This window comes from Sinocyclocheilus grahami, unplaced genomic scaffold, assembly GCF_001515645.1.
Source record: "Sinocyclocheilus grahami isolate Dianchi unplaced genomic scaffold, SAMN03320097.WGS_v1.1 scaffold28.1, whole genome shotgun sequence".
Classification (NCBI taxonomy): domain Eukaryota; kingdom Metazoa; phylum Chordata; class Actinopteri; order Cypriniformes; family Cyprinidae; genus Sinocyclocheilus; species Sinocyclocheilus grahami.
The window spans coordinates 2,236,408-2,248,349 of NW_015505207.1; the positions used below are offsets into that span (position 1 = coordinate 2,236,408).

At 40.6% G+C, this 11,942-nt stretch overlaps 1 protein-coding gene across 2 annotated transcripts; it reads right to left on the reverse strand.

Annotated features, from left to right (window-relative positions):
• Positions 1–1,931: 1,931 nt before the first annotated feature.
• LOC107569635 (splicing factor 3B subunit 1) lies at positions 1,932–11,090 on the reverse strand. Of its 2 annotated transcripts, XM_016255761.1 has the most exons (25): positions 10,988–11,090; positions 10,080–10,252; positions 9,876–9,977; positions 9,630–9,738; positions 9,207–9,286; positions 8,919–9,107; positions 8,531–8,768; positions 8,230–8,442; positions 8,032–8,153; positions 7,734–7,931; positions 6,337–6,438; positions 6,078–6,257; positions 5,891–5,977; positions 5,499–5,769; positions 5,244–5,389; positions 4,961–5,107; positions 4,749–4,874; positions 4,440–4,661; positions 4,179–4,361; positions 3,976–4,087; positions 3,579–3,699; positions 3,315–3,446; positions 2,958–3,230; positions 2,624–2,840; positions 1,932–2,507 (listed from the first exon to the last, which is right to left on the reverse strand). In XM_016255761.1, exons 1-25 carry the CDS (start codon positions 11,013–11,015, stop codon positions 2,349–2,351), a joined length of 3,930 nt encoding a protein of 1,309 aa, XP_016111247.1. In that variant the 5' UTR covers positions 11,016–11,090; the 3' UTR covers positions 1,932–2,348. The 2 variants fall into 2 exon arrangements, with proteins under 2 accessions (XP_016111247.1, XP_016111242.1); XM_016255756.1 differs by lacking the exons at positions 9,876–9,977; positions 10,080–10,252; positions 10,988–11,090 and having other exon boundaries at positions 9,590–9,646.
• Positions 11,091–11,942: the final 852 nt, after the last annotated feature.

Sequence of the window (11,942 nt, forward strand, 5' to 3'; positions counted from 1 at the left end):
CTTCCTCGCTACTTTCGTGATCCTACTATGGCGAAGGCGTGGCTTATGAATATTAATACGGTACCCAACTTTCAACCGATTGGCTGAAAGGCAGACGCTGTCAGAGTGGGCGCTGTTGTGATGACCAATGAACGATTGCTACCGCCGATTTATGAAGTAACTAGTTTCATGAATATAAAATTAGGATGTGTGACTGGATGCTTCGAGGAGATTAGGAAGGAACGCCATCGCAACCTAATTAATATTCATGAACTATTGCATCACCATAGTAGGATTCGTAATTTCGTTTCCCCCTCTGTATCTGATGCACAGGATTGTCAGTTCTTCCGAAGAGCCATCATCATCGCCTCACGATGCCCTCGCTAGTCTGACGCACGAACGAATCATTCTAATGAATCTGTTGTGTTTAATGATTCGGTCACAGTACGTGAATCGTTTTGTGAACCGAACTGTCGGAGCTAACTGATTCGCTAAAATGATTCAGTACGCTAACCTTCTCTGATTACTCATAGAATACAGATATCGCATCTTTCGGAGTAACGTATATATATAGGTTTCTTAATTACAATTGAAATAATACATTAATTATAATAATGTCAAAAAGTATTCTCTTTGTAGCTTGTTCAAAGGTAATGAGAGATATACTGTATTGGCTGTATACTGCCCAGCAATGTCCCTACATAATACTTAATGAATACTCTATTTAAAAAAAAAAAAAAAAAAGCAATTTAGAAAGATTCGATTCATTTGAAATTCGATTTTCTGTCAATGATTAAAACCAGATAAAAAAAAAGTGTTAAGGTCAGGAAGCATTGTACAGTTTATAACAGTCAAATTTATTTGGCAAAAGTTCATGCTGAACCCTAGGATTTACATTTAGATGGAAGATTGCAATTTGCCACTATATTGAAATTAGCTTTTAAAACTTTAATTTTTGTTTATTTGCTGCCGTTCTATATTTGTCTCATTGTCGGTACAGTTAATAAATGACGGCTCTACATTCTTAAAGAAATGGAAAACAGGAACTTGCCCACAATGTCCCTGGAAGCAAATATCAGTTTGTTTTGTGTGTGTGTGTGTCTGCTTGATACAGAAGCTATATTTAAAAAGGCATGAGTTTGGGCTGATGGGTAAAAAGGAGACCACTGCAAGTGGCTGTTACATATGCACTGTTTACACAAGAGGATATACTATAAAGTACACATTTTAATATTTAATGAAAACTGAGAGGTTCAAGTCAGTTCAAACACATTCCAGGACATAGTCCAAAATGTAGTTTTCTAGGCAAAAGGCTTTAGCTCTTGATCCAAATTAGTATTTTTTTTTTTTTTAACTTAACAGCCAAGGACCACGGACAAAGCAAATGTTCAAGAGAATATTTTCAAGATTGTCAAGATCAGCACAAGCACTGCATTCCACAATAAAGCAGCCCATTGACTTCATGGGAAAAGAGCAAATATTATCTGGAAGGGTGGATGTAAAAATGATAAATTATGTCTGAAAATCTCTAAAGTATGGTCTCACATTGTTTCAGCCCGAGAAACTCCAGGACCCTCATGTTTGTGCAAAATCACAAATGACAATCTTCCTTTTACATCTTCTGTTGTGTCTAAGAAGAATGTGGGAAATAAGCAAACAAAATCTCATATAATGAATGCATTAAACCCAAGATCCTTCCTTGGGTTTAACATGCATTGTACTACAGGTAAAAGCTAGAAATATTCCCCGATTAAAAGGTCTTAGTTCACACAGCAGCCCAATCTGATTTGATTTTCAAATTTCCAGTCAATTAAGCAAATTTTGAAGCTTGATCGTTTTTTTTTTTTTAGATGACATTTGAGAGGATTTTATTACTGAAAGTGTAGATAGAATAAAATCAGAACTACTTTTGGTTGTGCTAAACAGATCAAACAAATGACAGAGCAGACCAATGACTTTTAATACACAAATGTTTATTCAGCCAAACTAAGCAACATTATAATAAGAACAGATGTGTGACTGAGCGAGAGAGTGGGCTTGACAGATCAGGACACAAGTCTCTAATTAAAAGAATTACTGAAGATAAATCACATTCCTCAGAAACTCTGCTTCTATCTTTACTGTCACTGTGCATGGTGCCACACCGTTAAAACAGAAACGTCTAATCCAAAGAGCAAAAAGCGTCACATTTAACATTCTTTTTTCCACATTTTTCTGTTCTTTAATAAGAAATAAATTTTAGGCCACAGAATTTGTGGTACTGGTTGTAACCTACCAGAGAACATAAAAAATGGACCAAGTCCTATAAACCATGAATTAGACACAGATATAGGAGAAAAGAGAGAGTGCACATGTAAGGGTAGTTATATTCACATGAAGTACTCCAGCTCATAGCGAATGTATGAGTTCTTCTCATCATTGTAGACAAGAGGATAATGTGCGATCAGTGCATCCTGGGAGCCGATATAGATGGAGTTGTAGATCTTCCAGTACACATCACGCACTTTGCGAGCAGGATGGAACAAACCCTATTGAGGGAGAAAAAAAAAAAAAAACATTGGGCCATTAGATCTTTACAAGTCAATGAAAAAGAAAAAACATTATATAAAGTGTGCAGATTCCATGTTGGAAGAGTAAAACATACCTGCAAGCAATACTGCAGCATGCGGCAGGGTCCAATTGCCACCCGCAGACCCTCAAGGGCCCCCATGACAGCTTGGATAACATGAGGGGACGTTTCGAAGACATTTGGCCAAACATAGTTGAGCAAATGATTGAGAGAATCTTCACAGCCAAAGCCATACACTCCCAGAGACATATGCTGCACCACAGCACTGGCTGTCTGCCTGTGTACAAGATCCCTGCAATGGAGCAAAAACAATGAGCAAATACAGAGTTACAGAGGCCTACTGAAAACAATCTGCATGTTTTAAGTGGTAACACTCTTGTGAAAATCAGTCATTCTTTTCCCAGCTTACCTGTCCATCAGAGCATCCTCCAACAAAGGTGTGACGGCATAGATGTAATCTTTGCCCATTTCACCGATGTACTCGAACAGGAAGGACAGAGACTTTAGGACACCGTTCTGAACGTTAAGTTCAGGAACACGGTACTCGTTCATCAACGCAGGAAGCACGGTGAACGGCGAACACGTCTCGGCCACAATAGCGATGGCTACCGTTGTGCACACACGGTTCTGACGTTCCTGCACCTTCAGATTGTTGAGCAGCGTGGCCAGCACATCGTGAGGACTAGATATTTAAGAACAGAAATTAAAAATCAACATTTTCAAACCTGACACATTCTGCATTGCTGAGAAGGATTTTGTGTTTTACCCAATGGCCTTGGCGATGTAGCCGAAAGTATTGACAGTAGCTCTGCGGATGGCCTTCTTGTGGGCTTTCAACAACTCTAGCAATTCAAAACAGATGCGCATCCATTCCCTGGCAGACACATACTCCGCACCCCTGCAAAGGACATGATGATGTGTTTAGGAGGCATTATCAGAATATTTTAGGGATGCACGATATATCGGCCACCATATCGGTATCGGTTCAAATGTTAATAGCTCAAATTCTGCAGGGAACTGTAGAACTGACCTGTCAGCGATTCTGCCCACTAGATCAATGCAGTTCTCCTGCACCTTCTCATGTCTGTTCTTCAAGATTGGAGTCAAACGTGGAAGCAAGTCTTTGATAGGTGGTGTCATCTTGTGCATACCTGCCAACGGGACATTTACATGCTTAATTATACTCAAAAGAAAGCAAAGCAGTAGAAATAAGTCAAATATATGTGATGCACTGAAATGATTAAGGATTCCAAAATAAACGTCAATCAGAAAAAACACATTTTTCGCTGTTCTGGCAAGAGTATTTTTGATTGTACAAATGTACAAACAAACAGAGAAAAAAAACTGTGGCAAAGTTGAATACTTAAGAGTTAGGGCTTAGATGCAATAGCAAACACCAGTAATGAAGCACTTTGACCGACACTCACCAATAACATTGACAATAGCTTTAAGGGCTCCAAGAATGCTACCCAGCACTTCTGGGTATTCTTCTCCCAGATACTCATACAACACCACACCCAAATGGCCCATCAGCTTTTCCTACACGGAAATATAGAAGCAAGATATATATTAGTAAGCAGTATCAGTATTTTGTTTAACCAGTCCATAAATGTACATAATGCGCCCTCACCTCTTGGCATGTCTTCATGACCACCGCTGTGCGAGAAATCAGGTCAGCAGCCTGTTGACGGACTTTGGCAGATTTGTTGTTGAGACGCCACAGCACTGTACCGCAGATCTGAGGCAAGTATGGTTTAACTCTCTTACCCAGAGCATTTACCACCGTACCAAAGCCATTTAGCATTACAGAGTCCTGGAGATACAGGTGAGATTATGATGCAAGATATAACAGCAGCAGGATATTTAATATGCAGCAAAGTCCGTAACTCACCTCAGTGGTCTGTTCCTGGAAGGCGTACAGGATTCCATCAATAAGCTGCTCCTCCAGTTTGTGATCGATGTCAGCGGCACCAAGGTTGCCCATAATTTTCTCAATGGTCTCCATGACCATTTTTCTGTACTGCTCAGCTTCATCCTTCAAGTCATCCACGATACGGGAGATAATCTCAGCTGCCCCTACCTTATTGGCCAGCTCCACTGTAGTGTCCACTAACTGTTATACAAGTAAAAATACAAATGAGATTAAATGCATATTACTCATGGTTAACGTTACTTCTAATTATCTGATGATCTTGCATACCTGTCTGTAGTTGCGCCTATCCAACGCCATTCTGTGCTGCCAGAAATGTTTGAAGAAGGGGGGCAAAATCTCTGTTTTAATGTAATTGGCTTCCACACCATCTGTGCCACAGCACTGCTTTACCACCTGGAATGTACAAGAAAAAAAAAGTTCAGCCTAAAATGTTTTAGAAATACTACATTTTTAATTCTTCTGAATAGTTTTTAATGCACCTTGAGGACAATCTTCTTCATTTCCTCGTCAGGTGACTGGAACTCTCGAATAAGGATAAGCATCACTTCTCTGGTGTAATAGTTGGCATATTCAGCATCCATAAGAGGAATCAAGTATCCAATGGCTTTCAAGAAGGCAGCAAGACCCTGGGACGACAAAAATATTGTTAAAAACATTTACTAAAAATCTGAGCCCAGATTTTTGCAGCCCAAAAAGTAAATCTGAAAGCAAACAGTGCAAATAAAACAACGTCAAGATTCCATTGACCAAACACATGCTCACCTTGCCTCTGTGTTGCCTGATACCTTTCCAAAGAGGTTTCAGCACCGAATCAAAGGACTCAATACCGTATGGTGTAGCAGCTTCAGCCAGGGCAGCGATAGCCAGAGCACTAATGGTTCGCACTTTCTGCTGCTCATCCACGAGACCTGAGGGGGAAAAAAAACAACAGTTTGAGACTGTCCTACATAGCAGACAATGAAAATCATTTTTGTACACCCCCATATAGAAAGAGGGAGACCACAATGCCATACTAACCATGCTCGATAATCTCCACCAAGCTGCGGAGATGGGGCAGGATAGCACAACCCATGAGAATAGCGATCTGCTGTACGATCTTGATACCCGTGTGACGAGCCTGCCAGGATTTCTTGCTCTTGCAAACAGCCTTGAGGAAAGGCAGGAGAGATGGAATGCCCAGGGCAGACGCTACAACGGCGAAAGCACGAGCTGTCGTGTTTCTCACATACTCGTCCATGTTGTCAATATCAGGCCTCATGGTAGAGATCATAGTGGCCAGACCAGCAGCCTGTTAATGGAGAAATGCAGATTTGATTAAGGCCTACAAAATTTAAAGATTAATTAAACAACTGCTGGGATGCTGCTATCGACCAAAGATGACATTTATTATTTACAGACAACCATCTTACCTTGGCCAAGTTGGAGATGATCTCTCTACCCTCTACTCTAGCATAGTAATCTTCATCAATCAGCAAGGGCTCAATCACCACAAGAATCTGTAAGAACAAACAGGAACGTTAGAAAAGACACATGAAAGGTTCATGCGTTTTCCCACCCAAGTATTAAAATTAATGATTGTATGCAATGCAGACTTACCTTGTGGACATATGGTCGAACCAAGTCATCAAGTTTGTAGAGGATACGATCAATGACTTTCACCAAGAGATGACGCTCCTGGTCCTCCAGTGTAGGAGACATCAACAATGGCAGGATCTGGTTAAAGAGGGGTCCTGCACCAAACTCTCTGGCTTTGTCTGTGATTTGACGAAGAGCAGCCTGAAAGGAGAGAGCTAGTTAAGAGATCATCCTTGCAAGATTGTGTTATAGTCCATCAAGTGTGAGAGAGGATACTAACCTTCCTCATAGGTGGTGTTCCATTCTTGATCTTGAGGAGCAGCTTCATGATCTTGCGCTCCTTCTGTTCTTCTGGACTGAGCGTGGACTCGTCAACTTCAACCTGCAAACAAAGATTGGACAGTTGGTCAAATTAAAATCATACTTTATAATAATGAAATTATTATAAATAATTATTAATAATAATAATAGTAATAATAATTGATTCATAAATATTTTTGTTAGTTATATTTATAGATAATACCACTAATGCCGTTACTCCTAATAATAATAATAATAATAAGTGGTGCTAGCAAAGCATCACTATTATCATCTCAAAAACTTAATTCAGTACAAATTTCCTCCAGCGTTTTGTCACAGATCCATGAATGGAATGAAACAAGAAGGATATCTCTGGATCAGAACATTGTAGAGACATGGGGGTGGGTTCTTTGGACTCAAGACTGCCAAGCATTCTTTAATATCACCCTGGAAATCTAGCCATGCCCTAGCAACCACATAATAAATTGAACTAGCCATATTGCTGAACCAGAATAACAGAGACATGAGGGTGGGCTTAACTGACCAATGGCATAGCAACCACTGAGAGCACCCTAGCACCTGTATATTACACCATAGTGACTTCTGGATTCACTTTTTTTTTGTCTTTGTTTTGACAGGACAGTAGTAGAGCAATGACAGGAAGTGAAGAGGGAGAGGGTGAGGGGGATGGGATCGGGATCGGGAAAGGCCCATGAGCTGGGACTCGAAGTAGGGACACAAAGAATGCTACGTCGCTGTATGTCGGCAAGCTGCCCACAAGGCTATCGGCATGAACATCTGGGTTCTCTTTCGACTCAGACTGTCAGTAGGCTTTAGTTATCATTTTGGCAATGGTCTAGCCATGCCCTAACAATCATTAAGAATATTTAAACAACCATATAGTAAATTGAATGGGCCACATCTCTGGATGAGACATGGAGGTGGACTATTTTGACTCAGATTGCCAAGTAGTCTCTATAACCCTGCCAACTGCCTATCCAGACCCTAGCAACTGTATATAAATATAAACAAGCCATATTTCAGCACCAGAACATTGTACAGACATAGGAGTTGGCTCTCTAGTAATCACACAGAAGACCCAAGTAACTGCCTAGTGCCAAGTTTCGCCACGGCAAGCACCCACTCACATTTTCTTTATAAAATGTACAAATCTAATTATAATTCAAATTATTTATTAATACCATTACAAATACTAAAGTTGTTTATAACCTTAATAATAACAATTATTATTATTAAAAATACAACATTCTAATAAAAGACTAACATTTTAAAAGACCCTTTTTTTTTTTTTTTTAAGCATCCAGAAAATCCGAGGTTTTCCACAACCCTGGGATTCCTGGTGTACACGGGACTTACCAGCAGTTTATCAAAGTACTGGATGTCATCTGGCTTGAGGAAGGGCAGGTTTCCGGAGGGCTGATCGTTGACTTGTTTCATAGATCTGTCCTCTGTTTGCATGTGGAAGCCAGTCATGCCTCCGATGGGGGTGGGGGTGGCAGCTAACTTACGTGCTGGGGTGCGGATGGGTACATAGCCTGCTGGTGGGGGCAGTACCTAGGGAAAATGGCAAATGAAAAAGTTAGCAATAGCAAAATATCAATACATAAATTTTCTGACAAAGTAATGGTATTCTGTAGAAAATAAAGTTATGTACTTTGTATCCTTCTGGAAACATGGCATCAAGTTCCTCATCAGTCAATGGGCGATTCCTCTCGTCAATCTCTCGCTCCCAGCGCCAAGCCTGCAGCTGTTCTGGAGTCATGCTCATCAGGTGACCTGCAAACATTAAAAACTTTACAGCAACTTTCACTTTTAACTACAAGAGAAACAACCAACACCATCGGTCCAGTACCTGGAGTGGGTGTGGCCATATTCATAGCAGGTGTGCCCAGAGGGGTTTTTCCAGGGGTGAGCAGAGGAGTTGAAGAGCCCATCTGACTGGCTGGTGTTTCATCCCATCTTGACTTCCTCTTGCTTGCACCTGGGGTGGGCGTCTCACCCACTGACTCGTCTCCTCTGTCTGTACGTGGAGTCTCAGCCCAGCCACTTCCATGACCAGGTGTCTCTGAAACACACAAAATAAAATGATTTCAAATCACTGTGCATTAAATATCTGTTAGTGAATGCACCACAAACTGGACAAAATATAAGACCTCTCTCTGTCTTTGGTGTCTCATCCCAGCGGTTCTTGCGTACACTGGAAGTGGCCCCTCCGTGGCCAGGAGTGGCATGTCCAGGGGTGTCTCGACCTGGCGTGGCAGCTCCAGCTGGGGTGTGGCTTGGTGTGGGTTCCCACATACGGGTGCTCGGAGTAGCTCCCGGGGTCTCGCTACCTTTGGAACGGCCAGGTGTCTCATCCCAGCGACTGCTGGAAGGTGTGTGTCCTGGTGTCTGGGTAAAGAGAAGAACAGGATTAGCAATATTATATTATATATAATTAGCAAAATATATGGCTTTTTTTAATTCAAATTAATTGAAGAAATAATCTATTAAAATAATCGCTTGTTGCAGCCCTAAAGCTGGTAAAGAACATTGACTCACATCGGCACCGCCATCTGCCTGGTCCCAGCTGGACACTTTTCTGGGTGTGGTGTTGCTGGGGGTTTGGTCAGCTGTCTGGTCCCAGCGTCGTTTGCGTTTGGCCGCAGCAGCCTGAGATGCAGCAGAGCCGTTCACTGCTTTCAGCTCTCCAGATTTTGCTTTCTCTAGCATCTGCAGCCTGATCTCTCTCTGGAGAAAACACATTGAATAGTTTGGTCAAATAGGAACATCTCTTAATTTACCAAGCACCAACATCTTACAGTTTCACTAAAAGCCAATGTTATTTACCTCCTCTTTGGACAGATGCTGCTCCTTCATAACATCCATGTACGTCCTGACCTGCATCTTGGGGTCCGGCGTTTTGCCCCCTATGCGAAAGAGCACCAACAAAATGCGAGACGGTCAGCCAAGTAAGTCTCATAACCAGCATTTTCACACACAAAGCACTAGAGTCAACTGTCCCTGAATAGATGGCCTTAAATGTTTAAATTACTATCCTCTCATAACACAAAACAGACCCTAGACAATAAAAGCTAAGCACTCTTAGTATACAGTCATACATTAAGAACAGGCAGGTACAAAGAGGTTTCTGTTGCTTTTAAGAGGAGATAAGGAGAGGATATAGCCATCACTGATGCAGGGTCCTGGGCTGCGCTCTCCAGAATACGTACACTTTCAGTGCCAAGGGTCCCTCTGCAGTCAGACTTCAACCGGCAGAAAAGTGACGCTCTGGGGAGATGATCATCTTTTGTCTGCGTTTCTTGTACTCGTCCTCACGGTCTGAAATCTTCTGTGGTCTGTGTTCAGCAAAGGGATCATACTGCAGGATGGGCAAAAAAAGAATATTGTTTGATGACAGTTAGCTTTTATATCTTTCAACAAATGCATCTGGGGAAAAAAATTGAAGTTCCATTAAAAAAAAGTTTGGAGCTTGAGAATGGAATCTCTGTTAATTACCTGCTCATCTGACTGAGGAATGGAATTGAGTATTGCAACCGGTGCATGATACCCAGGTTTCTTCTGTCCAAGCAGACTTGTGGACGAATCTTCATCATCATCCTGAAATAAAAATAGTTAGGTTCAGAAACTCCTTCATGCAGTACTTACACATGCTGACATGGGCTCTTCTAAAACTATTTAGGGTATTATGCTATCACTTACATCTTCCTGCTCGTTGGCAGCAATTGATGTCACATATCCAGCAAAGCGGCTGTCACTGCCTCCGTAGATCTCCTGGTCATAATATCCAGTGGAATCAAGCCCAACCCCCTGCTCAGCTCCCTCCACCAGGGCAGCTTTCATCCCCTGGATTTCCAGGATTTGAGCCTCAATGTCTAAGGGAAAAAAAGAAAGAAAAAGAAATGGAGATCAGAACACCAAAATACCTATAAACAGGTGAACGATAATTCATATACGCCTCATAAATTACATTTACACATCCACATAGTGCAGTTACACATACCCATGCTTTAGATACAATTTTACATGCATAGCATGATACAATAATAAAAAAAGAGAGCGTAAACAAGCACAATATAAGCATATAAACACTTCGTTAGAGGGGCGAGAAACGGAACAATTATCCACATAAGTAAATTTACATAAGCACGGCAAACACAAATAATTCCACAGAGAAACCACCACTCAATTGGATTTTTTTAATAAAGATAAACAACCTTATACGGGTAACGACCTGGTCTGTGTTTGCAACGCCATTTTGGTGCCATACATAATCGTTCAACCAGCGTATTTTTAACATTCAAACTCTATGCAATATAAACAGTACTAATACGTATTTCTGCAATGAATGTTACAACTAACTATGCTATAAACCACAAGACGAATTTCCAGATAGAATATTAGTTAATATTTATCATGTGCTCCACGGCCAGGTTTGATTCAACGATCAGACGCCATATTCTATTCACCACCTCAAACTGGCCTCATTCTGCTTTTTCTCGCTAATTCCACTTTTTAGGACTAGAAAAGAACAGACACCCCAAATGCAATGTAGACATAAACTACAAAAATCGCTATATTCTTCAATAATCTTTGAAAAATGAATTTACCGTCATGTGTTTTGGCGATCTGCGCCATTTTCCTGCTGTTGTGTGAGCCTCAGTACCGGAAGGCCTTTGACTGCACATCCGACTCCGCTGCGCTCACGAGAACGCGCAGACGCATTCCCTGCGGCACAAACAATGCGCATGCGCAGAGCACAAAGACTAGAATCAGAATCAGAATCAGAAGAGCTTTATTACCAAGTATGTTTACACACACAAGGAATTTGACTTGACGACAGGAGCTTCCAGTGTAGAAGAAAGTACAAACATAGTGCAGACATACATGATAGTGTAGACATACATAGGAATAACACAGTAGGGATGTAATATAAAACTAATATAATAAAAAAAAAGAAAATTTGAATAATGTACTATATACAGATATAGAAGTATAGGAAATTTTTTTATTGTTTAGATAAATGTACAGATATGTTTATTAGTGTGCAGATATGTTATTTACAAAGTGTGCAGTTTAATATAAATATACTATGTTAGTTGTGATGGACGATGTATAATTATGAAAGATTAATTGTTAAGACTGAGTATAGTCTGTGGGAAAAAACTGTTCTTGTGCATTGCTGTTCTGGTGGTCAGTGCTCTGTAGCACCGACCAGAAGGCAACAGTTCGAAGAGAGAGTGGGCTGGGTGTGAGGGGTCCAAGGTGATTTTTTTAAGGAGCTTCCAGTGTAGAAGAAAGTACAAACATAGTGCAGACATACATGATAGTGTAGACATACATAGGAATAACACAGTAGGGATGTAATATAAAACTAATATAATAATAAAAAAAGAAAATTTGAATAATGTACTATATACAGATATAGAAGTATAGGAAAATTTTTTATTGTTTAGATAAATGTACAGATATGTTTATTAGTGTGCAGATATGTTATTTACAAAGTGTGCAGTTTAATATAAATATACTATGTTAGTTGTGATGGACGATGTATAATTATGAAAG

Bases quoted from the DNA above. Each gene is read 5' to 3' on its own strand.
- LOC107569635 (XM_016255761.1), bottom strand. From the start codon at position 11,015: ATGGCGCAGATCGCCAAAACACATGACG. The intron at 10,253-10,987 runs GTAAATTCATTT...TTTTTCCCTTAG, and splicing joins GATCGCCAAAACACATGACG to ACATTGAGGCTCAAATCCTG. The intron at 4,662-4,748 runs GTATGCAAGATC...CTTGTATAACAG, and splicing joins ATAGGCGCAACTACAGACAG to TTAGTGGACACTACAGTGGA.